This window comes from Pseudopipra pipra, chromosome 1 (assembly GCF_036250125.1).
Source record: "Pseudopipra pipra isolate bDixPip1 chromosome 1, bDixPip1.hap1, whole genome shotgun sequence".
NCBI classification, from domain to species: Eukaryota; Metazoa; Chordata; class Aves; order Passeriformes; family Pipridae; genus Pseudopipra; species Pseudopipra pipra.
Genome location: NC_087549.1, coordinates 101,198,768 through 101,225,168, shown reverse-complemented (window position 1 = coordinate 101,225,168; position 26,401 = coordinate 101,198,768). Strand labels below are relative to the sequence as shown.

General features: G+C 45.4%; 2 protein-coding genes across 10 annotated transcripts in view; both read right to left on the bottom strand.

Moving 5' to 3' along the window:
* The window catches only part of CDK13 (cyclin dependent kinase 13), a 47,720-nt gene extending 42,594 nt beyond the window's left edge, over positions 1-5,126 (bottom strand). For all 5 annotated transcript variants that reach the window (XM_064668235.1, XM_064668250.1, XM_064668253.1 and 2 more), the window contains exon 1: positions 3,377-5,126. In XM_064668235.1, coding sequence (XP_064524305.1) covers positions 3,377-4,572 — 1,196 coding nt within the window. In that variant the 5' untranslated portion in view covers positions 4,573-5,126. The remainder of the gene's footprint in view (positions 1-3,376) is intronic.
* A 15,007-nt stretch (positions 5,127-20,133) lies between these two features.
* Positions 20,134-26,401, bottom strand: part of RALA (RAS like proto-oncogene A) — a 31,531-nt gene continuing 25,263 nt past the window's right edge. For all 5 annotated transcript variants that reach the window (XM_064668193.1, XM_064668175.1, XM_064668185.1 and 2 more), the window contains 2 exons: positions 25,356-25,530; positions 20,134-22,070 (listed from right to left, as the gene is read on the bottom strand). In XM_064668193.1, the coding sequence (XP_064524263.1) occupies positions 21,948-22,070; positions 25,356-25,530 (298 nt within the window). In that variant the 3' untranslated portion in view covers positions 20,134-21,947. The remainder of the gene's footprint in view (positions 22,071-25,355; positions 25,531-26,401) is intronic.

Genomic DNA, 26,401 nt, shown 5'->3' with positions numbered 1-26,401 from the left:
ATAACAAACATCTATACACATAGTAGTACTATGCTAGTAGTGCCCCACCTACTTATTTTTATCTAAGCAGATGGGTAGGTGTATCCAAATTTGGAAAAATGTGATTATTCATCTGTACTGCTAACTGAATTAAATGTGTGATCACATAACATATGACCTGACTGAAGTTACAAAAAATAGTTCTCTGAAAACTAGTTTAGGATGAAATTGTAGGAAGCGAGAGACTGTGTCTGCTTATTTTGTCAACCATGGGGTTTGGTTGTGAATTTTTTTTTTTTAACCAGCTTATCATTAGAGAAATAAATGCCTCATATTTTTAGAGGAATTTCCATTTTGAAAATATGCATGTGCTGCTTTAGAACATCTGTGTTACTCTATCCACAAGAAAAAACAGTAGTACAAATCCATCAGCAGCAAGTAAAGAAGTTTTGTCAGACAAGTGAAAACAGCTCAAACATTCAGTTTGTCCAAACCACAATTTTTTCCTGCTATTATAATGGAAAAGGCAATTAGTTTGCCATTCAAAAAGAATTCACCAAGTGTGGAACGCACATCCATTGTCTTTGCTTTTCTTCAGAACCCACATCCAGGCAACATCACCTAAAGACAGTAGTCAGAGTTCACTGCTACAATTCAAACCTCAATTCACTCAAGTGCACTGTTGCTGCTGCAAATGAGTAAAGCTGACTTTACTTTTCTCTTCAGCTGTTTACTAGAACTTTCTCCCTAAGCAGCTCAGACATCCAGATGAAAAAACCAGCACTCAAAACACGAGCTTTCCAAGTGTGCTAGAAATACTTCCTTCTTATTTTCTACACCCCAAAATAACTAAATAATTTACATGACATCAGAGAAGACATATATGAGACATAGGATGAAAAGAGCAAAAAGACTTGCAGGCTGGAATACTCGGTCACATACAAAGTTCTTACTGTCCTGACATCATTACAGCTGGATACAAGCCCAGAATTAAGTCTTTAAATCATCCAGATGAAGACGACAGGTGCTGTAAGAAGCTGTTGCCTTCATGAAACTGTAATATTCTATCAGGTCTAAGTTCACTATATCTTAAACAAGACAGCAAAAATGTTCAGCGTTTCGGTTGTAGTATCACAGAGTCCAGCAAAAAGTGATCATGATATAGTTTTCAGTGGTTGAAACAATAGTATAAAAAGCTTCCATCTTTATTTCCCTACTGCCACTGCAGTACACATAACGTGGAATAGCTGTATGGGAGTAAAAAAAAAACCACCCACTAGCTTTGTTTTCTCCACAACTAGTAAACATAATGAACAACTGAGTTAATCTTCACACTTTCGGTTTCTTTTGTTTTCTGTGAAAATTACATTTTTGCAATGAATCCCCCATTGGAACAGACCAACATTTCTTTCTACATATAGCAACCTCTCATTTTCACTCAACCATTCCAATACCTCTCCTGTAAACCTGACAGTCTGCATTTGTCAACAAGTAATTTATCTGTAAGCAGTTAAAAACTGGATGCAAATTACAGTTTAACTGGATGGAGGAAGGAAGGTGGGAAGTCACATAGCTAACTCCCAGGAACAGATCTGCAGCTCAAAGATTTGCTCACCACACAGTCAACAGAAAAATCAGGACATTTAAACTCTCATGCTTCAAAATCACAGGCCCAACAGAAAAAAAAGAAACACAATCCTACAAAACTCTACTACAACCTGATCAGTCTGGGCATAAGACAGAACCCTAGGCTTAACTGGGCTGTCAACGTGATTAATACAGCTATTACCAAAGGCAAACCTCACGTACATAATTTTGCTCATCATTATTAGCTTTCTTATTCCAGGATATAAGAAACTACAAAAAATAATCTGATTCCTTGAGCATTTAAATCAAGCTATACAGATAATATTCCTAATATGCTGTTATTAAAATAATTTTGAAAGTGTATTCTTAACCACTTGTAACAGGCTCTCACAGAACAACACGCTGTTTTTCAGAGCAATTACATTGTTTTCTGTTTCAAACACTTCGTATACAAACCTGTTTCATACAACCACACCTTAAAACAATCACTATTTTTATCCCAAGGCACCTTTGTTCTCCCTCTCTCTGAACAAAGCAGGACACAGCTTTGTTACTTCGCTCTTTAAACAGCACACCCAGGACAGCAGACCCTACCAACAGCCAGTGAAACACAAGAACAGCTTCAGCATGTTCCCTGGATACACTACAGGACACCCCAAATGGAAACCAACACAAAGTACTCATTAGAAACACCAGAGAACAGTTCCCAGACAAGTGTAAATGCCTTGTATGTAAGGTAATGCCTTGTAAACAAAATTTTTGCCAGTAGAACGACAAATTGCCTGATGCATTTAAAATTAAAAGTCCAGACATGAATTTAAGTAAACCTATAAACAATGAGGCAACAGTAGGATTCCAATATAGGAAATAAAAATCTTCAGTTATAAACACATACTGAGCAAGTACTTTAAATTCTCAGTGGACTTTGATGCAGGTTAAAATATTCTGAAGAGCTTTAATTCCACCACACGGTTTGTATCTGATTAGAAACATACAGCTCACATTTCCTCTCCGTATAAAATTCAAAATCATGCAATGCTGACTTTTACACCGTGAGTTCCCACTAACTGAAAAAAAAATTATTTGCAAACACACTCCAATACATTCATGTACACAACCTTACTAGAAAAAGAGCTTACATTTATTTTCATTGGTTGTGTATAGCACAAAAGACAATTTAACACATCTTGACATTGACTCGTTTTCCTAGCAAAACAGAGAGTTTAAGTCTTTCTGTAGACCTCTAAAAAGAACAAGAAACGCTTGTAAACACAAACTACCTGTGAGCTTGTTCTCTCTTTAGATTAGTGGGAATTAAACCAAAACCAAATGTATTTAATATGAATCCTATTTTACGGGGCAATACGATACATAAAAATGTACCAGAGAATGTCTGCACTCTATAAGTAAAGATTTAAAAATCAAAATTGGTCCTTCAGAAAACCTGTCCTCCAAGAAGCATCTTCCTTCAGTCACTCTAATCTGAGAATGTTCTCGTGCCCTTTTTACATTTAAAAGCCTTTTTCCAACTAGGTGGTCTCCCACGGAGAGAAACTAGACGCAGAAGTGTTACAAACACAGGCAACCGCGTCTCCGTTTACCCCCAAGAGACAAGACAGGAAGATCTTTGTACTTGTCCCTTTACCCTTCTCCCCGACCCAGCTTTCTGGCAGCAAGAGGGCAAGACTGTTGCAGAATGCACACCTCTCAGACCTTCCCTGCATCGCAGCCCGAGCCATGACTACCCTCCTCCACACACCGAGCCCCCTTCCCCATTCCTCCTTCCCGCCCCACCCCGGCCCGGACTCACCGGATAACGGGGCTGTAGGGGCTCCGCGACCGGCGCCAGCTGCTGTAGGGGCTGGGTGACACATCCCCGCCGCGCTCGTAGGAGCTGTGCCGGCTGTAGCTGGGGGAGCGGCGGCGGCTGTAGGGGCTGAGCGGTGAGCGGGCGCTCACCGGGCTGAGCGACTTGCGGCCGCGTTGGCTCTGCGAGGAGCGATGCAGCGGGGGGCTGTCATCCCGCCCGGGGCTGGGCGACGAGCGCTGCCGCCGGTACGCCTTGGGCTCAGGCTTGTCGTCCCGGTAAGCCTTCGGCGGGTCCTTGTAAGCCGACGGCGGCTCCTTGGCCGCTTTAGTCCGGCTCCGATGCCCTTTGCTCTCCCGCTCTTTCCTGCCGCTGCTGGGCGAGGCGAGGGAGCCCTTCCTGCGGCTGTCGCTGCCGCCGCCGCTGGTGCTCTTGAGTCCCTCCCGGTCCTGGCTCCCGGTGTGGTTGTGGCGGCTGCGGGACTTGGAGGACGACGAAGAGGGCTCGGGTGCCCCGCGGCCCAGCGCCGCCGCCCCCTCCTGTTGCGCCTTGTCCTCGCCGCGCCGGCGGTGCTCCCGGTGCCGCTCCTTGGAGCGCCCGCTGCTACCGCGGTGCTCCCGACGGGACCGGCCGCTCCGCTCCGCCTCGCTCCGCTGCCGCTGTGTCCCGCCGCCCGACGAGGAGCCCGGGCTGCCCCCACCGCTGCCCCCGCCGGCCGCACCGCCGCCCAGCAGCCCCTCGGACTGGGAGCTCACGTCGTCGTACTCCTCCACCAGCGTGCTCAGCCCGCCGCTACTGCGCCGCTTCTCCGCCTCCTGGGTGCCCGCGCCGCCCCCGCCGCCGCCGCGGCCCCGCCGTCGCTTGTGCCGGGAACCCGAGCGCCGCTTGCCTCGCGGCCGCTTCCGCTCCCCGCCGTCCCCGCAGCAGGAGGAGGCGCCGGTGGCCGCCAGGAAGAGCAGGGACTGCGGCGGCAGCGGTGGCTGCAACAGCGGGGGCTGCAGGAGCGGCGGCTGCAACAGCGGGAACAGCAGCGGGTGCGGGGCCGGCGGCGGCGGCTGCGGCTGGGCCGCGAAGCGCTTCCGCCTCCGGTGGTGCAGCCGCTTCTTGTCGGCCGCCGCCTCCACCGCCGCGCTGCCGCCGCTGCCCCAGCCCCGGCTGCCCCCGCTCCCGCCGGCCGCCGCGTCCGAGGTGCTCGGCATCGAGCTCGCTCACGGCCGAGGGCGCGGCCCAGGAACCCGCCGCCGCCGCGCTCAGGGCGCCATGGGGACCCGCACCGGGACCGACCCCTGCGGCCGCGCCGGGGCCTCGCTCGCTCCCGCACCGCCCGCCCGCCTCACATGGGGCCCCGCCGGTACATACGGAGTCGGGCCGGGGCTGGGGGCGCTGCCCGAGTCGGCAGCGGCGGAGCGGCACCGGGAGCGCCCCGCAGGCCGGCGCGGCCTCTCCCGCAACGCGGAAGTGTCTCCCGGCGGCGGCGGCTCGTCCTTACTCCATCCTGGGCCGCGGCCGGGGACACGGACACCGGGCGCGGGCCGCGGGGCCGCCTCCTCCTCCCTCAGGCGCTCCCCGGCAGGGCAGCGGGGTCAGGCTGGGCCGGGCCGCCTCCGGGCAGGGCGTCCGGGGCGCTGCGCGGCTCCGCTCCCGCGGATCGTGCCCGGCGGGGCCCGCAGGTGGCGGTGGCGGTGCCCGGGGCGCTGACGCGGGTTCGACGGTATCGCGCGGTGACACCCGCACCGGGGAAACACGGACACGGGCCGGCGCCGCGCGGCGCATGCGCGGAGCCGGCGGCGCGCGGGGGAGGGGGAGCGCGGCCCGCCAATCGCGCGCGGCGCCGCCGCCTTCGCCCGCATGCCCGAGAACCGCCCGCTCTCGCGAGATCTCACCTCTCCTCCTCCCCCGTCCGTCCCGTGCGGCTCTCGCGATACCGCGGCTCTCGCGGGAACTGCGCCGCGCCCGCCCCGCGGGCGGCGGGAGGGGGCGAGGATGGCGGCGGACGGGGGGGAGGGCCTTGAACGAAGCGATTGACGGCACTGCGCGTCCTCCGCGGCTCTCCGTGTCTCTGCCATCAGCGCTCTCTAAAGGCAACGCGCAGAAACTGATGCACAGGAGGTTCCACCTGAACACGAGGAAGAACTTTTTTACTGTGCGAGTGACGACGCACTGGAAGAGGTTGCCCAGAGAGGTTGTGGAGTCTCCCTCACTGGATATACTCAAGAACTGTCTGGACACAACTCTGAGCAATGTACTCTAGGATGATCCTGTTTGGACAGGGAGGTTGGACCAGATGACCCGCTGTGTGATCCCTTCCGTCCTGACTCATCCTGTGGGCTGTAGCGGGGGAGGCGCTGCGGGAGGCAGCGTAGGAAATCCCCCGCTTTCCAGGTGGTTTTCCCTGCTTTTATTTTGCGTAGGCCCTGCTTATTGATTTGGGGGGAAGGGAGGAGTGAGAGCTCCTACTGAATTACACCGTTGGAGAAAATCGCTCCAGTTAGAAGGCATGTGTACCTTTTAACAGTGAAGCCACTTCATTGCTTCCTGAAAAGTTTTTTGGTTTTTTTTTTTTGCTGTCTTACAGTACTGAAACAAACTTAGAACATTTTAAGTTTCCTTCCCAACTTCTTGATTTCTGATTTCATACTGTAATGAAGTCTCGAGCTCTTTTTTCCCTTTTTCTGCCCTCTCTATCCTTTTGCTTTTTCATGGTTTTACTGAATTTCCGGACTGGATCTGTGACTCTGCGGCCTGTTCCTCCACTCACCTTCTTGGGCTGACTTTCTTCCATTGGTAGCATCTGCCATACCATCTTAAATGTCGTTGTGAAAGCAGAATCTGTCTTTCCCTAGGGAGTTAAAAGTCTTCCGGCCACCTTGCTATCTAATTGTTTTTAGTTAGCTTACATACATACTTGTTACTTGTCTTTGTAAAACTGTGCAAAAATAAAGAACCAAACCCAAATAAACCCACTTGTTTTTCACTGTTGTATTTCAGCTTCCTGAATCCCTCTAATGTAATGATTTCCTCTCCATTTCTAAACCCAAGCAAAAGCACTCTTCCTATCCAGGTCCTGTGCATCATCTGCTTCCAGCAAACCTCCTTTCACAAGTTTGTTACTTTACTTCACCCATCACCTCTCTGTTCCAATTCACATTTCTTACAAACGTTGCCATCAAAGCATTCATTACGTATTTCTGTAGTTAAGCACACACACACATGCAGTTTCCTTCAGGCTTTCTCTTAAGGCAAGTGTCACGTGCAGAACAGCCACGCCTTTTTTTTCTCCATTCTCTGATAGTGTCCCATTGGATGGTGAAGGAGAGAAGGTCCCTGTCCAAGGAGGATTGCTCAGACCTAGGCAGTGACATGTTTATACTTTGCCAAATCATGTTTCTTTATCAGTATGCTGCGCCTCCTGAGACTACTGCGGGATGTAGGGGTCAGTAGCAACATGCCTCACATCTTCCCAGGAGCTGTGTTATGTGCCATGCCTCCCAGATTCCATCTGTGGCTGCTGTGGAATAGCTTAGCTTTACATGGTGGCCTGGAGGCTGCTCTCAGCTTTGCTGGGGTCCTGTACTGCTCACTGTGTACATGAACGTTCAGCGACTCCTAAGAGGTTCTCCAGGATGTGTGACAACACACTCAGTAAAGCCAGTGCACCATCAAGTTTCTGGCATGTTAAAAAAAAATCCCCAAAACAGAACCCAGAAAGCCAACAACTCTTCACAGAGGCAGCTGGGGAGACTGTGGATAATTATACAGGGCAGATCTGGACAATGCAACACAGGCTGCAATTTCTAATTTACTCCTGAGCATTAGCTGGCACTTCTGGAGCAGGAATATGTTATTTGAAGGACTTGTGTCATTAGCAGTGGACTGATGGTGTTTTCTATGTGGAGCGAGCCCCGTGACTTGTCAGAGAAGCTTAACTAGAAGCTAAGCTCCTAATGACAGGGAGTTTACTCTGCCTGGGAATTAGCTACACCAGGTTGTAGGGGGATTTGCCAACAACAATCATGGCAGTGTTGGCAGCTGTCAGCCAATAGGCGATGGCAGCACAGGATTTTACAGTGGAAACCTATAGAAACCCATAGATTCCTGCCTGACATAACAAAGCAGACCTGAAACAGATCCCTTACAGAGAATGAAATCCTTCAGAAGCATTGAAGTCTTTGATGGCACAGTGCCAATTTTTGGCTTCGCAAAGAGCCAGAAAATTCAAGATGCATTACAACTTGTTTCCACAAGGCTCAGTGGGGAAGAGCAAATGGTAGAGAAAGGAGAGCCAGATCAGACTTTGGCAGTGGCACTTGCAGTGGTGTGAGAACCAGAACTCTGAAGAGATGGTTGTTCCACAACAAGCTGAAACCTTGTGTCATAGCAATATTGGTTGGAGATACCTCATATCTTGCAAGGTATTGTTGTATGGTCAGCACATGGAAACAGTGGTAAACACTAGAGAAAAAAACAGCTGGAAAGTTTTAGCCAAAATACTATCAGCTCCAAAACTATTTGGACGCCAGCTCTAGAAATGGGACCCTTACAAGAGCACTTCCCTAACAGCCATCCTGTTGAGGAAACTTGGGCTAACATTTAGGTAACTTTTTTTTTTTCTTTTAAAGCTCAACTTATATGCTGATTCCTTACTCAAATATTTTTTTGTATCTGGAGAAGCACATTAAGGCTCCCAAGAGTCTATTCTGAGCAACTGTTCACCATCGTTAGTATAATACAGTTGGTACAAATAGATGCTGAGCTGGTCATACACTAAGGAGGAGACTGTTCCTACATGTCATGGGCAATGTTACCACTTCTTTTTCTTGTTAAGGTTTTCGTTGTACTTTCTTCCTTCTGTCTTTTAAAGTTTCTGTGTCCTGCCTTTGCCACCATGTGTAAAAAGTTCTTAGCAACATCCTTCTACTGCAGCATAACTGTCTAGATAAAGCATTAAGATAAAAAAGCTTTAAGATAAAAAGAAATACGAAAAGTTTTCAGTAGTTTAAGGATCTTTATTTTTCAGCAGAATTCCTCAGGGCTTGTTTGTTGACTTGGAAGGTGTTTTTCCTTAAGGATGATTTTTATTTGGTTGGGGGGGTTTTTGGGGGGTGGTGGTGGGAAAAGTTGTCTAGTTTTCGCTTTCTCCTGAGCGGCAACATGTATCTAGAATTCTTTGAATTTTTTTTCCAGTCTTCCAGTATCAACCTGCTTTTTCTCCTACAAGTACAATTTTCCCCAAACACAGAGAGAGTTAGAAATTAAAATTTGTAGCTTGAGGGTTTTTTTGGTTGGTTAAGTTTGGGTTTGGAGGTCTTTTTTTAGATAATTGTGGAAGTCTTAGAAGGCATCTTATTCTTACTCTCTGAAGTACTGTACACTTTCACGTCTTGTAACTATTTTACAAAATATAGTCTGGTGTCTACATATACTGTAATGTTTAGTCCAGGAGTATTTTTTATTACTACTTTTGCTATTTCTTTACTGCAACTGTATTTGCATCTTGCCCTAAGATTGTCTGTTTACTGAAGTGCAATAATTCATGTTTTCCAAGGCCCTGTTGAAAAATTGGCTAGATGAAATATGTCAGTGTTTGTTCTTCCCAACCAGAAGAATGTTGCTATGATCTGGGAACTCAAGTGTTGGAAAAAACAGAGAAGGATAAAGACCTCTGTATTGGTTGATCAGGACACAAGTGGACTTACCAGTGAAATGTCAAATGCAGTGAAATGTCATACACAGAAGGGTTGAGAGATTAATGCTGTCTTTAAGTCACTGTTACATCACTCAGTTTCTGTTCTGGTCATTCTTATTTAGAGAAAGGCAAATTCACAACAAGAGCAGAAAACGCTATGAAGATCATCAGTGAACCAAAATCTTAATTTCAGGGGAGACTGGCAGAGCATGGTTAGTCTAGCATAACAAAGAAGAGGAGGTCACAGTGTTCCATAAATTTAGCTTGAGGGCAGTGAAGATGTCCCTGCCCATGACAGAGGGGTTGGAACTAGATGATCTTTAGGGTCCATTCCAGCCTAAACCATTCTGTGATTCTAGGAAAGAAGATAGAAGAGAGAAGAACTATTTGCACTAAGAGACAGAGTTAGTGCAGTCAGTTATAAACAAAATGTCATGGCTTTAAAGCCCATTCTCTTCTAAAGCAGGCTTATTGCCCACTGCTGGGAGACACTTGCACGGTTGTCACTCACTCTGACTCCTTTGGGAAAGCAAACTATTAATAATTCCCAAAGGCATTAGGCTAGAACTTAAGTGGTTGATACCAGATTCATCCATTGCTGAAGTAGTCTTAGCAATGGATGGAAAAGTATACGCTGCCCTCCACAAACTCAGAGCACAGAGGTCTTTTCAGATTTTTAACTACCAAGTTCACAAATATTCAGAACAATCACCCCATTTTTTAACTTAGGATGCATTTCCTCTGCTGACTGAGCCCTGCTTAAATGTACCAAAACCTTTAGTCACTCAAGCATGCTGCAACCACCTGAGGGAGCAGCAAACAGCTTGCAGCTTCATGTGAGGGCCTACTTTGAATTTGACACCAAAAGCCTGGTCCCTAGAATAAGAAGGTCTGTGACTGGTTTGAAGCCACAATAGCACCCCACACAAATGCTTTGGCAAACCATTTTGTAGAAAAGTTTCCCTAGAGGTCAGCATAGCAAAGAACATGAAACCAGAAACTGAATTCACAGGAGTACTTCTGCTGCAAGAAATCTATCATCCTCCAAGAGCACTCACTTCTGAACTGCTGCTCTTGGAGCAGCTCCTAATTCTGCAAATAAATTAAAACCATTCATGCCATTCACCACTCAAACTGTGGAATGAAAGCTAACATTTTTATTAGCTTGATACTGCCTGGGAAGGTGATATGATAACCCTAGACCTAAAGTAGAGATTTCTGCCTCAGAAATTATGGGGGTTAACTTTTCAGAGGCGCCAACAGGCTGTCTCACTGGTTTATCTCTGTTTTCCAATAATAAATGCAGCATAATTCCCTTCCCTCCCTTCCTCTTCCCTTTTTTGCCAAGGTATCTGTTGCAATATCACTGTATAAGTACATGTTAAACTTAGGGAAGTCTACCCAAGAATACTGCACTACAATACTGACATACACAGACACTCTTTTCTCTCTGTAAGCTCCTAAGTGGTGCCCGAATTAATGGGAAGTTTATATAAACCACATATAAAATTACTTAAATTGTCTAAATTGTCAAGCTTTGTATTTCGAGTAAGAAGCGGGTGGGAGAAACAGAAGTTTTGGCAACAGCAAAATACTTCAAAGAATATTAAGCTGTGAATATTATTTAATTTTACAAAGTCAAAACAATTTTTTTCCATTTGAAATTTTTTTTTGTTTAATAAGATTTGTCTAATAAACAGTGTTGATACCAGGGAAGTACACTCCAGAAATGGCCACACAAACAATTCTACCTCTCTTTCCCACTTCTTGTCTGTCCCTACTGAGATACTTCCTCGACACCTGGCGGTACAGTGTCCTCCAAACACCAGAGCAAAAAGCGGGAAAATATCTACACTGAAATGGCTGACAAGCGCTTGAACAGGCTGCCCAGGGTAGTGGTAGAGTCAGCATCCCTGGAGGTATCTCAGACCTGCAGATGATGCACTTAGGCCCATCCCTTAGAGGTGGCCTTGGCAGTGCTAAGTTTGCATTTGGACTTCATAGCCTTAGAGGTCTTTTCCAATATAATTCTATTCCAGCCTGATTCTGTGATTCAGTGGTTCTAGTCTGTCTACATACTGAGTCTCCAAATTTGTGAAGAATTAGGTAGGAAAGAGAAATGCACAGTTGCAAAGGAGTAGCCTCATCCTACAGAGATTTAAACCTGACAGTGACACATAGTAGAACCAAGGCTTACAGGGCTCTGTAATTAATGGATCCAGTGGAAATACAAATCTTTTTAAAGAAAGGCATCCCATCCTGCTCATTAATAAATAAGAAAAGGCTGGTCAGGAAAACCCAGGGTCAGCCAGGCCAACTCCCAGTGGCATAGGAGATGGCTCTAAGGATGCTCAGGTAAGGCCCTGATCCAAGGAGATAAATGATTGGTTGGTTTTTTAACCTTTTCCTCCTTGCAAGAACTTTGTGCAGAGGCTGGCCTGAAATGTCAGGATGTGTTTGCCTCTCCCAGTGGTGTAGACAAGCAGCATTGTGAATAGAGGTGGTGAGCAGACTGGATCCAAGACAAACAGGAGACGCAGGCAGGTGGGACACGAGCAGGACAGAGCGAGGAGTGGGGCCAGCAGTCAGCACGGGACCCTGGACAACACCGGCTGGCAAAAACAACGCTGGACACTGCCTAAAATACCCCCCCCCCCCGGGTGCTCACTAGCCATCTTGGCTCGGGGCAGAACTTTCCACGATGTCGATTGGTTAAGCTGCTGGTATCTAGGCAGGCTGGCTCTGCCAAGCCAGGAAAACGTAACAACTCTCTGTTGGAGACTTTCCAGGGGTGCCAGCAAGCAGTCGAAAACATCGCTCTAGGTCGATGAAGACACCCCTGCCAAGACCTAAAGTCAGTGTTCGCCAGTTTGTTAAGTCACTGGACTCCGGCGGAGGCTGCTGGTAGCCTCCAAAACTTACACTTGGCACGCACGTACCTCAGCTGATGGAAATAGCTTCCTTAGTGTGAAGTGGTTAGTTGCCCCTTGTGCAATTTTAACAGCTTCAAAGAAGCCTTGCCCCAGGCGCTTAATTGCCCCTTAACACCTATTGTGAATCAGCGGAGGCTAATTACCAGTTGTTTATTGCCCCGGTCAATGTAAAAACAAAGTAGCAAGTCAGAGACGGACCACCCCATTGTGCCCATCACCCCCGACCCAGTAAGGCTGTAGAGAGGAAAAACTCTGACTTTAAAACCAAACTGGCATGAACTTTGTGCAGAGGCCGGCCTGAAATGTCAGGATGTCTTTGCCTCTCCCAGTGGCATAGACAAGCAGCACTGTGAATAGAGAACCTGGGCCGTCATCGCACAAGATTTTAGTGGGCCGACCCACGTGGCCAATTTACAAAGCACCCTTCCCTGTCACACAAACTTAAAAGTAACAAGTACTGCTCTTCTAAAAGAAAAGTGCTTGGACTGCCGACTCCAAATGATTATAAAAGCCAGAGGCACGAAGGAATGATGGGAGAGCAGGGTCCATGAAGTCCATTTCTTTGCCTGATGCCATGTTCTCGAGGCGGTGAAAAGCCTGCTCGGACATCGCCAGGTTCGGGAGGTGTGTTGTCAAGGGCGTTGGCATGGAGCAGTGGGGTGCAACATCAGCGTTCCGTAGATTGTGACCTCTCATCCCTGGCTGCCTGTATCTGGGCACCGGCAGAGCCTGGCTCAGACTCGCTGGCGCCTGGGGTCCTGTCGGGCGTGCCTGGGAGGACCAGAAGGCTGCGAAGTCGTTGGAGGTTGCCATTGGCAGCTTTCAGTGCTCATCTTCGAGCTATTATTGCCCATTTCCCTGACCCTGCGTGGTTCAGGCAGCCGGGTACTGTGAGGAGTGCTTGCAGCAGCACAGGTAGGCTGTGCGGGAAACTTCCGCTGCCTCTCTGGGACAGCAAGTGACCATTTTGCAGTGTGTCACGCCAGCAAGAGGGAACGGCTCCTGCACTCAGCTCTCCCCAGCCTGCTGCAACATGGCCGAGGAGACACCGTGGAACTGCCCCGTCTGCCGCGACGCTGAAGGAGAGGTGGCTTCTGTAATGCCCTGTCTCCACGTGTTCTGCCTGGGCTGCATTGTGCGCTGGGCAAAGAAGACGCCCTCGTGCCCCCTTTGCAGGCAGGGTATCCACGCCATCATCTACTCTGTGCGGTCAGAGGAAGACTTTTTGGAGATATTTCTTGAACCCCCCTCGGACCCAGTGGTTGCTGACCAGGAGGATGAGGAGGCGGATGAGGAGGCGGATGAGGAGCAGGTGCCTACTTACGTAGCTGGCTTCCCTGTGGAGCTCTGGGCAAGGTTTTTCCAGGAGTCCCCAGAAATCCTAGAGCCTGTGCTGCCCTGGCTGAACCAGGAGCTGTCGGTGTTGTTCGGTGCCCAGTGGTGGGAAGAGTCTCTGGCAGAGAGCACCATCTTGGCAAATCTGTGCCGCTCTGGACTGGACCAGGAGGCCTTGATCCGGGAGCTGCAGCCCATCCTGCAAGACCACACCGTGGCTTTTGTGCGCCAGCTCATCAGCGTTGCCGCTGACAGGTGCACTGATGAGATCCGGCGGCAGATGGCCCTCCTGGCCTCCCATACTGATGAGGAGCAGGGCAGCCCCCCAGCCAGGCCTGGACCCTCTGCCTCTCCCGAGAGGACTCCCAGCCCCGGCCTGGCCTTCTCCCGTAGCCCTGCAGTCTCCAGTGCGGAGGAGGACACCAGCACGTTGGAGGTCCCTCTCCATGGAAGTCCTGGACGCTCTCCATCTCCACCTGCCCCTGCAGAGCAGGAGCGGCCCCAGGAAGAGGCAGCAGCAGTAGCAGGTCCCTCTGGCCAGGGCTGCACCCGCAGCACCTCCACTCCTGGCCAAGACAGGGACTGCTTGCCCGGGGGGCCCCGGCGCCCCCAGAAGAGGAGGGCCTCTGGCCCACAGGACCCTCCCCAGCCCTGCAAGAGGCCGTCCCGCCGTCGGCGGAAGCGCCCAACCCTTAGTTCAAGAAAAAAGAAATAAAAATAAAATTTTGTTTTTCTGACTCAGTCTCTGGGTGTTGCTTTCTCTCCCTTCTCATGGTGCCTTCTCCTTTTCCCCTCATGCCCCACCATAGGCGACAATCACCTGCTTTTGGGCATGGCCACGGGTGCCTGGAACCCCAGGGCCACATGCATGGCACCTTCTCTTGCAGGAAATCCCACTGCAGCTGCACACCCACAGTGCAGTAGGTGCTGAGGGCAGAGTGGGCAGGAGGGACAGCTGGTTTACCAGAAGAACAGTGTCCTCAGCTGCACCCAGTTCCTTCTGCTCTGCTCTGGTTTCTCGACATCATCTGGGGCAACCTCACTCGTCGGAAGGCTTTCAAGGATGCACACCAAATGGGCAGGGGCGTCCGAGCCAGAGGCAAGTCTTGGAGTAACAGGATTCAGCAGGTGAGAAGGGAAGAAGATAGAGACTGAATAGGGCTGCTGGATGCAAAGATCCAGAACATCTGGAGCTGCCCAATGCTCTCAACCCTTCTCTGCTGGGTGGCAGTGGCAAGACCAAGAGGATTCCTTTGGGAGGAGCCCTGCAGAGCTTTCTGTTCCCATCCCCTGCAGAGGCAGGGATCAGCAGCTGTAAGAAATGGCATGAAGAGATGTTGCCAGGCTTCCCAGTGCTTTGGAGCACCCACTGGTGTCCTACCAGACACAGGAAGGAATTGTCTTCAAGGTCAATTAGATCGGGGGCATGTGGCCACTCTCGGAAGCCCCTGAGATGGCTCCAGGTTGAGGCAAAGTAGGGCTTGAGCACCTCCTGGGAGTTGAATCTGCCTGTGGGACAAGTAGGCAGCAGGTCTTGCTCACATGCTCAGGGAATAGCTGATCGCAAGCACTGGGGGCAGAAAGGAATTTTTCCCCAGGCAGATTGACACTGGTCCCCAGAGAGTTTTGCCTTCCTCTGCAGCATCAAGCCTTACCACTGGTCTTGGCTTCTTTGGGCTCTTTTGGCTGGGCTGCTGTCTTCTGCTCAGGCCTCATGAAGATGGCCTCTCATGTCCTGCAGCTTGGGAGAGAAAGCCTTTTTTTTTATCCTACGGTGGGCTGCAATTGTCCCCAGGTTTTTTTTTACCTTCCCCTGAAGCACTGAGCCCACCCCTTTGCCAGGACTCCTTTGGGCTGTTTTGGCCAGGTACTGCTGCTCATGCTCCACAAAGGTGGCCCTTGTATGCCACATCCACAGGGAGAAAGCTTGCTAGACTTCCAGGGTGGGCACCACAGGTGGTGGTACCAGGCTCTCCTGTCCATCTTTCCCAGCTCTCAACACTGCTCTAAATCAGTCCAGCTCAATGGCAAGGGATGGTGCTGTGCAGGGTTTAGAAAGAGCTCCATGGCAGCTCCTAATTGTTCCCCCCCCAAGCTCTGCCACATGGCACCAAGGCAGTGCCTGTCTCTGCACATGCATGGGTCTCTAAGGGCATTATTCCCATGGGGATAAGGCACCAGAGCCAGCCCATTGTCAATGCCAGTACGAGCTTGTACTTCTGGGCCATAAATAATTCCTTGTCAACTGTGTTTCCCAGAGAAAGGGGAACCAAGTCATGCTTATTCCTGCCTTCATGCATTTATCATGGGTTTCTGGCTCTATCATTGTAGGTACCTGTAGGTATCATTTCCTGTCCCTGACTGAACTCCTGTGACTTCTTGGGCTCACATGTCTAATGTCTACCAAAATAAAAGGGTCTTTTCTCTCTCCATGCTTTACCTTTTCTCTCTACATTTTAATTTGTACCTATTGTTTGTGGTGCTCCATTGGTCCTCTTTGGGAAACTTTTGGAAGACCTCCATCTCAAGAAACTGGAGACCAGTACATGCTGGGGAAATTTCTCATAACATTTCTTCCCAGCCCTGCACTAGCAGAAGGCAGTGAATGCTCATAACTATCTCCCAGCCTAGGTACTGGCTCTGTCCCCTTATGGGAAGGAGGCATGGACCTTCAGAAAGGGGTGAGAGCTGTGGATCATCTCAAGACAATGGGTCCATCTGCACAGATTTACAAAAAGCAGGTTTTGACAATTTTCTGTGTTTATCCATTTTTCCGAAGGACAACAAAGCCCCACATCTCTGACAGTAGCAAGGTTCAAAGATCAAGCCCTCAGTCTGATGCAGGATATCCTCCTCAGCTACATACTAAAACACACGAGCCTGAGAGCAACAGCACTCCTTCAGAGATAAGGTCCAGTTGGCCCAATAGTCTCCAAAGTGGCCAACCAACAATATCTAAAGGAGAGCACCTGAGCAGTGCAAGTCTGCTTCTGTCAGTGTCCTTGGCAGAAATGGGCACAGTGCTGGAGAGCATGGCTCAGGCAGGGACTGATGGCCCCAGGCTGAGCTGGGACAAGCCCCCTGGGCCCTTAGCAGGAGACGGTGGGGGTAGGGGTCTCAGGGGAGGCTGGTCCCAGACACTGAGGCCTGTGAGCACCCCCAGGACCCCATACTGTAATATCAATTATTTAAATGCTTGTGGTTTTAATCTCCTTTTCCACATGAAAGGTTCAAGGTCTTTACATAAAAACTAAATATAAGCTAAACGAGACACATTCCGACAGTTTCTTCTGTACTGCATAAAGGTAGTCATGTGACTAGAGGATTAAAAATTATAGAAGAAACCTCATAGCAAGGACTATGCTCTAAGCCATGGTTCTTCTGCCTGCTGTTACTTTAAGTAAACAGAAGCATTTAATGGACCAAGTGCATTGTCCCACTCAGACAAGTGTACTGCCCTAGTGACAACCACATTCTTGGAGTAGGATGCAGTATGCCCCTATCTTTTTTCAACAAAAGGAACAAAAGGAACCAGTATCAGAAGAGCAACTCTGCTGTGGTCTCTATCGACTTGCTGTCAGTGTAGGACCATGTGGGCTTGGTCATGAAAACCCACACTCTGGGCACCTTGTCTATGAATCTGAATTTACTAAATTTGTAGGAAGTCAATGAAAGATGTCCATCTTGCATTGCAGATTTAAATAATGCTGCAAAACCAGAAACAGTGGCAATAACTATTATTATCTACTTTGTCTCACAAACAAAAAAAAAATGACTCATCTAACAGCACTGGGGCTACCAAATTCTCCTAGCTTCCTTCATGTTGGATACAGCATAAGTCTGTCAGAAGCAGCTAAGGGCATCTAGCATCTACCTCCTCAAGCCAGTTCTGACACTCACAGGAGTTACAACCACTCACAACAAACTGCTATGCATGGACACAGTACATTATTTTTAACCGCTCCTTTAACACTTCCACAGGCTATTTCAGTAGGTATTTTGGCAGTTATCAGATAAAACAGAAGGATTACTGTTTTAGACTCATTCTTTAGAGATGACTAGTACTTAAACACATTAGTCTGGCAGCTTTTCAGCCAACAGGTCTGATTCGTTGCACTGAAAAAAACCCAACTCTATCTCATAAGTTTTTCTTCACAAAAGAAGCAAAAAGCAAAAATAACTGTAACAGAAGCATACTAAGTGTGCTGAGCTCAGCTGAAAACAAACACCAATTCATTACTTTCAGGACCTCATCCAATGTCTAAAATATAACAAACTGCTGGTTATCATCATGCCTCCACTCTTAGCCAGGACATCCATGGGGCACAAGCTCTGTCATATCAGATCCTCTCCTTTGTGCCTGGGATACTGACAAACAATAAGCTTTCACAGCATTAATCAAGAACAAGAAGGTAGAAAATGGACAACTCTAGCCTTCTCCATCCATAAGAAGCACAGAGAGAAGAATAACTGTGCTACTTCAAAATCCCAGATCCTCCTCCAGAACTTCCATGGAAAGAGTACAAGACTGCTGTCATTGCTGCTGTGGTCTATGGGTGAGGCTTTTTCCAACCTTCCTCCAGCCTCTTCTTACTCTGTGGTCACACAGCACAAGCACAGGAAACAGCATTAACGAGTCTGTAAGCATTTATTGCCTACTCTCTTTCAGAAACGAATGAGCGTGAGCTCTGGGAGGAAGAAGGCAGAGGACTAGAGAAAACATAGGTCCAACACTACTGCAGGTGCTACCTCACCTGTTACTCAGACAATGAGAAAATACCTGAAAATCAGTACTGATGCTGCCAGGAAGAGGAAACAAAGGCATGCATCTGGTTTCCAGTTTGTCCCACCTTGCTTTTGGCAGCAGGAGCATGCCAGTACTTTGTGCCTAACCCTGGTGTGCACAGTTCTGGTTCCCACTTCTCATCTTAGCTCCCAAAGCATTACAAAGACTCCCTGAGCTTTCATCTGGGTTCTGGCCACTTCCTAATCTCTTCCTTTTGGCCATGTGCTTCCACAGCTGCCCGCAGATGATGGCTGCCTGCCATCAGGTGGCGCAGAAATAAGCTTCCCCTCTCCTCGCTTTCCTGACATAAATATGGTCAAATCCAAAAAGAAATGGACAACTAGAAAAAATTTGATTGTTACCAAGCTCATTAAATGAATAGATACGTATTTCTCAACAGTCTGCACATCAGGAAAAGAGGTTTTAGGAACACTGGCACATTTCCTACCATTCAATTTTAGTAACAAGCTGAAGCTGCCACAAAAATATGCAAGATGTTTCTTTGAGTCACCTCTTAAAAACACACCCAGTCATTTAAGTCACAGCCAAAAACTGGCAGGAGTGAATTTGGAAATACACATGATTATGCATCCACATGGCTAGAAGAGCCAACACGTCTGAGCAATGAGAAAGTTTAGAAATTAAGGTGCGCTCTTCAATTCCCAATTGTCACGTGCTCAGTCTTACCTTCTGATCCAGCTCTGGCACAGCTAAATGGATTATATGCTCTCATGTGACACCAGCTGTCACTCTGCTGCTCCACATTTTGCATTGGACTATAATCAAGCAGAGAACACCTACCCCCTGTCTCTGAAACTACAGAGGCACTGTGAAGCTTGGTGTTCCAAAACAGAACCCAAGATTTTCAGCAAGCCCATTATACATATATATAGACAAAGTATTTCGCTCCTACAGATTAATATAGTGAGCATAAGGCTCAGATACGAAGCATATTTTATTGTATTATGATTGCCCCTGGAATTGCCAAAGGGGTCATTCTGCATGCTAATGTGATGTTAACAAGGTCAGTATTAATGGGAAAGTGCCTCCTGCACATTGCAATGCTGCCACAGAACAAAAAAACTGCTGGACACTGCTATTGTTAAGCTACTGTATGCTCATCAGGAGGCTACAGAAAGTACAAAATAGACCACAGATTTCTTAGCCAATATTGTCAAAAGTTAATCAAGTTTTTAAATCTATGAAAAGCTACAGAAAAAAATGGAGTTAGTATAAAAATTCAATGTTAGTTTCATATTCACATGTAACAGAAAACTGAACTTTATAGCTTTGTACAAAGTAAGGCATCTCTCTGGTCCGCAGTTTTACCAAGCCATGCATTTTGCCAGTATTAGGCTAACTTGGAGAGAACTACTGTGGAAGGCTTTGATCCTGCCAGTGATGAAAGTATCTTCAACTTCTTGGAGAAATAGGGGATGAAACATGCCCTCAGGCACAGAAGCACTCTGAGCAGGTAGACCTAGGAGTTTCAGACACAAAAGTAGGCTAAACCAACACTCCTCTATGAAGCAAATATAACACTCAGTTTGGATGACTCTCAACATATACCCAAATCCTATAATTCACAATGCAAGCTATATTCTCTGCAAGTCGAGAAGAACACTTACATTCTCCTTCACTGTGCCAAAAGAAAATGACTTAGAATTCATTTTTATTTTATTAAAACTTATGTAGGTTGTGGGTAGTCTGTTTTTGGTTGGTTGGTTGTTTTTTGTCCACTTGTTTTTTGTTTTTAAATCAAGGCTACCTCAGTTTGTTTGCCTGTTTTCTGATATTGTTTTTTATAACAACTGAGCAAATTAGCTCTGGATAAAAGGTAGCACATACATAGTCTCACTATTATGAACTGGCTTTTTATAATTCTAATGAGATTTAATGTACAATTTTGTTCACGCACACAACCCAGTCTTCTGGAATATTAAGGTTTAACTGCTTGACAACTGGCATCAGCTATAGCAACATTTATGAATAACAGTTATTAATTAACACCGCACAAGTATTTTAGAAAAATGGAAGTTTATTCATCTTTGAATGGCTCAAATAGCAAATAAAAGGACAGGATAAGGCATCAGCCAAGACAGCTTTCATGTGTCCAGTGGCTTCATAACACCTCAGTTCCCAGTATACAGGTTCCAAAGCAAAGTCACAATGTTAGTGGTTAGACTCCCTGGCTAAATAGACCCAAATGAGTACACAGTAAGATGAAGACTGGCTTACTTGCCAGCTACATGAGTAACTTTAATTCTGCACTTGGCAGTCTACTAAATGCACATACAAAATTCCTACTGATAAATATTTAACATGACATATATAACTTCTAAGACTTGAGTCCCTAAAAAGTCTGTTAGCATGAAAGTTAAATATTTGTTACCTAGTTTGCTTGAGCACATTTTAAACTGTCAGTTATAGGCTTACACATGTATAAAAAGTATAACAGTTTGTGGAATTGATCTAGCCTGTCTCACCACAAAGGAGTCCAAAACCCTCAAACATTCTGGTATTTTCTTAGTTAAGATGTAGCATACTAACCGTGTGCTAGTATTCTTGCTGTTTTGAAGCAACTGAGGCAGTATGTTTTGTTTGGGGATTTTGGATGTACATGTTAAATGTTTCTGTATTGCAAAGCATGTTTGATTGTTTGATATCAACGTTAACTAGAAAAAGTAGCTACACTGTTCCCCATTTGAAAATCAACATAGACTAAACGATACAAAACCTGCAAAGAGCTTCAGCATAACACACCATGTTCCCATAGCTGAGTATTAGGAACACAAAAGAAATTAACCAGAATTTGCCAGACAACATCTTAAAACACATTAGCGCTACTAGATTAGCCCCACTCCACCCAATTCCAGGGAGTTAAAACCCAAGGAACATCTAGACAAAAATCTATGTGCAAAAGGGAAGTTTCAAGGTATCAGCACGTTAAATTTTAAACAACCATTCCAGGCTTGGATGTGCCATAGGCTTATGACTTCAGTCTTATATGTATTCTGACCTTTTAGTTAAGATACCATACTGTTACCAAATTATGGATGACAGAATATGCTCTGTATTATTCACAATACCAGAGTATGGCACATATTTAAAGAACAGACACTGCTAGCAGACAGCTAGTTAGCAAAATCATTCATGTAACTGCACTCCTCAGAGAGGGCAGTCTCGCACTGATGTGCAGGGACAGTCTCCATGCAACAAAGTTGAAAATACACTCTTGATTAAGCAACCTGCTATGTTTGGGTTTTAAAATTAAGGCATATTCAAATATTTCAATGTAAAAGTTTATATCACTCTTCTAAATTAATCAGGTAATGCAGAACCACATATAGTTTTCCTCAACATAACTGTTCGCATATACATTATTCTTTTCTAATTTGCATAACTCCATGGCAAAACAGCTGCATGCTGCTTTGTTAGGTATCACGTTCACAATTGCAATTTTCAAGGCAACAAAAGACAAGATGAATTGACAATTACCAGTGATAAAAAAGTATGCTTTATAAGAACCCACAAAGTAATACTTCGCCCCTCTGTTCACTGTTAAAGAAAAGACTGCCTATGAAACACTACATTCAGAAGAAATGTGAGAAGGTAGGCAATTATGAAATGGACTGAACTTTGCTTCTCTTGAAGCCACATAATTTGTTTTCAGTGAATTTGACTTTCAGTGCAGCTCCAATTCATGCTTTTAGTGGTACATTACATTTTCCAACATGTTAGGGTAATTTCAGTCACTTCAGCCTTCAATGGCATGCTTATAAATTATGGTTTTTATTAATATGGTCAGGGTAGGAAAGGAATCCAGGCTTTTGATTATAAAATGCAACATCTTTCTCTGATCCTCTTAGCTAGGCTTTTTCTTTTCTTCTTTCCATTCTTTTCTTTGCTGTCTTCCATTTTTCTGGCTCTAATTTCTCTCATTAAATCAAAAAATACCTAAAAAAGATGCAAGAATATAAATGCAAAAACAGTCACAGACATGAGTTAATTTATCACAACTTCAGTTGTTTAGAGTCAATTACATGCAACCAGTCTGAGCAAACAAATATTAACCCAACAAATCTTTCATTGGTTCAGAAGGCCAAGTTGATATGATGCAGTCCTTCTTTCATGGCACCATAATGTTCCCCTGTCTTCTGACATTTGCTTATTAATCCTGTCAGACAATTTTAAACAAGGATTGAAACAAGGGTCTCATCACCAGCCAAGATTTTCAAATGTTGTATGAATATCCTCCTGAGGAGACTCAAGGAAATCAGTTCATGTTTTGAGTATTTTCAGTGATGAAGTGCAAAGGCTAAAAAAGTGAACACCCAAATCCTAGAAACATACTAATGGAGCAGTGACATACACTGAACATTTCATGCTATGTTCCATGGTGCAAGTCTAAACACAAAGTGACTAAGGAAAAAAAATAGCATTTCCCTTAAAGCAAAGTTACCAATCATAAGACTACATAAACTATTTCTTATGTCAGGTAATCTCAGCTACCATACTACAGACTTAAAGTACACATGAAGTTTGTTTTCCTCAAATGGTTTAGTAGGAAACAAATGCGACAAAGTTGGATACCCCTGACTTATTTAAGAGAGATCCTACTGACAGTTAAGGCTTTATGATTGGACTGCTTAAAACTACTAATTTGAAAAGCAGATTTTTACCTGACTCACAGGAGGCTACAGCAAATAATAATTTCATCTTTATAATTTTATTGTAGGGAATCATCCGAGCAATTCTAAAACTTTTCTTTCTCAGGAGACATTTTCTAGATCTATGTCAAGGGACTTGATTGATTTCTGTGAAACATGGACAGTGCAGGGGCTGAAAAGCTCCTCTACAGAGCTCAGTAGGTTTTTATTTGCAATGACACTAATCTCATATTGACTGCAGCAAGAGCGTCAATCTTCATTACATGGCATCTGAAGAAAATCGATGGAACTAAACATTTCCATCAAGAAATGAGATTGCCTTTAGATTTTCAGATGTGCACTAAGTTACTTGCTTGAAGTTAAATCTGTGCTAATGGTAAGATGCAACTGTCAACTTGCTTAAGCACTGATATCACACTACAATATTTAGCTGTTTGGGACACATAACCTTCTGAGAAAATGCTTATTGGGTCACTTTTGCCAAAGTAAGTGTCAGCTGTCTGTATTTTTCCCAAATGAGCAAACCCACTATTCTGGAATTCAGAGAGGCCAGATTTCTTATAAAAGAGTAACCCAGGTTTGTGTAACAAACCAAAAAACTTCGTATGCTCCAAGTAACTAAGAATACGTGGTATTCACTTGTGCCAACAGAGCCTCATATGGCCTGTCAAATCCTAAATCTGTACGACACATGCTAATCTGGATCCATTATGCCACCAGCTCCTAAAAGAAACCTGGAACTCTGTGGTAGCCTACCCTGTGTGTGCTATTGATTAGAGAGCTATTGAAAAAATATATATACACACACTTTTTTTCCTAGCTACTAAAAGATAGTAAAGTGGATTTGAAGAGCTGGGAATTTCTACAACTGTAATAGATGGCTGTTAACTGCAATTATACATCAAAACTAAAAGATGTATTAGCTTTTATAACAATAAAAAAATCAGAGCTGTATTCATCAATGAAAATGAGTTCTGCTGTGTTTAATTGACTTAATTTACTCTACAGAACAGCACACAGTTCTTAATGTAGTATTGAACAATCAGTTTCTTCAGGAAGATAAACTCAACTGTTTTCTCCTGCCAGTTAAGTTATTGCAAAAGAGAACTTACATTACAGCTCTCATACTCAGTTGACAGCTCATACATAAGGATTCGTGTTAGAAAATTTTTCACCAAGTGTAAGGTCCTGCACCTGGGTCAGGGTAATCCCAGACATGAGTCCAGACTGGCAGAAGAACTCATTGAGAGCAGCCCCGTGGAGAAGGACTTGGGGGTTTTCATGGATGAAAAGCTGGATGTGAGCCAACGGTGTGCTTGCAGCCCAGAAGGCCAATGGTATCCTGGGCTGCATCAAAACAGGACTGGCCAGCAGATCCAGGGAGGTGACTGACCCCCTCTACTCTGCCCTGGTGACGCTCCACCTGTAGTGCTTGGTCCAGCTCTAGGGCCCCCCAGCACAAGAAAGATGCAGACCTGTTGGAGCAAGTCCAGAGGAGGCCACAAAGATGATCTGAGGATTGCAGCACTTCTCCTATGAAGACAAGCTAAGAAAGCTGGGGTTGTTCATCCTGGAGAAGAGAAGGCTCCAGGGAGACCTCATTGCAACCTTTCAGTTCTTAAAGAGGCTTATAAAAAAGAAGGAGAACAACTTTTTACAGTGGTAGCTTGTAATAAGACCCTTAGGGGAACAGTTTTGAACTAAAAGGGGACAGATTTAAATATTAAATTAGGAAATCTCTATTGTGGGAGTGGTGAGGCACTGGAGCAGGCTGCCCAGAGAAGTTGTAGATGCCTCATCCCTGGAAGTGTTCAAGGTCTGGTTGGATGGGGCCCTGAACAACCTGATCTAGTGGGCTGCATCCCTGTCCATGGCAGGGGTGTTGGAACTAGAGATCTTTAAAAGGTCTCTTCCAACCCAAACCATACTGGGATTCAATGTGTGGTCAAATTTGTCAACAGCTCTGAAACGAAAGATTGGCCCATTGCACTAAACTACTTACTTCTTTTGCCACAAATCTGTTACTCTTACATTCTACAGGGCTGTAGAACTCCTGTCTTTTATATAGTGAAATACTTACAACTAATCAATATTTTAGTTTTTTGGAGACAAATATTCTCTCTTATTTCACGACCTTCTGAACCAGGTTTAATCCCTGAAAACTCATGAGGCACTTCTAGGCTTTTCAAAGCTTTTTGGGTTCATCCATTCTTCATCGAAGCAACATACAAATAGGCAGATGGTTAAGTGAGGGTAGAGAGGGCTCAAATCCCTCCCTTAACTGCTTTTACAAGGTGTTTTACTTTGAGGATCAGACAGTACTCCTCACTGTTCAGAAGCAGACTGTCTTCTAGTTACAGAAAACGCAGTAAGAAGTCTAGGCCAACATTTTCACTATTCTACATGAAGTCACCTAGTCATTCACTCCCTGCAAGCTAAGGGAGGAAAGTATTTGAATAAAATTTCACAAAAATAATTGCTAAAATAATGAACATATAGAGAAACCCACGGAAAAGAGGGCTAATGTAAAAACTGATGGACAGATCCTTTGTTTTAAGAGGGCAGTTATTACCTTGTCAACATTAGCTCGTGTTTTTGCAGAAGTTTCCACATAATTAACATTCCACTGATCAGCTCTGTTTTTTGCTTCCTCTACAGAAACTTGCCTTTTATCTTCCAAATCTGATTTATTACCAACTAGCAAAAAAGGAACATTCTCATCTTCTTTTACTCTTAAAATCTGCTCCCTGGAGAAAAAAGGAAAGGAAAAGAAAATTAAGCTTTGCATGGAGTACTATTCTTAGAACACAAAAAGAAGAACTCAGACTAAATACTTTTCCATCTTTACAGTGAAAAGCCACATATTCCTCTTATGAAGCTTATGTAACAGGAAACTCTTAAACCTCATTATGACATTATACAGAATGAAGACAGGGACAGACAACTAGTCCTCCAGGAAGGAAGGAGGTGAGTCAGTAAGAAATGAAAAAAAAATAGAACAGGATTGGTTTAGGTGAGAATTTATATTAATAATTCATTCCCTTTAACAGTGTTGAGAGCATTTTCCATTGTCTTTATATTACTACTTTTGATTGCCATTTTTAAGCTACCCGAGCTTCAGTTTTACTGCTGATTTTTTCCTAACAAAATGCATGTGCCATTTCTAAAGCTGATAAAATGATCTATAGCATATTAAGAGAAAATCTTTTCCTTTCAAGAATCTTTCTCAAGTCAATTATATTCAGTCTCTGCAGAGAACTTCATTCAGTTATAAGCCAATGTAGAGATACAAGTTGTATATGCATCAGATTTTTAAGGACAGACGCTTCTACTGTTTTAACTGCTAGAATGTAAGGTTTAAAGTCATAAATCTCAATACTACAAATCGTTTGGTACATAAGTCTTCAACACTTAAAAAATAATGAAAGTTTTCTTCTACTTGGAAATGCATTAGAAGTATCAGGAAGAACGGTTTTCTCAGAATGATACTCTGTATTTTGTCTAAGAAAAGAGCATAAAGTCAGCAGTGAAATTTAGCCCCTGATCATGGAGCAATTTCTGTAAGATTGACAAAAAGCATGGAGAAAAAAATTCCTTTTGCTGGATCAGGTGAAACAA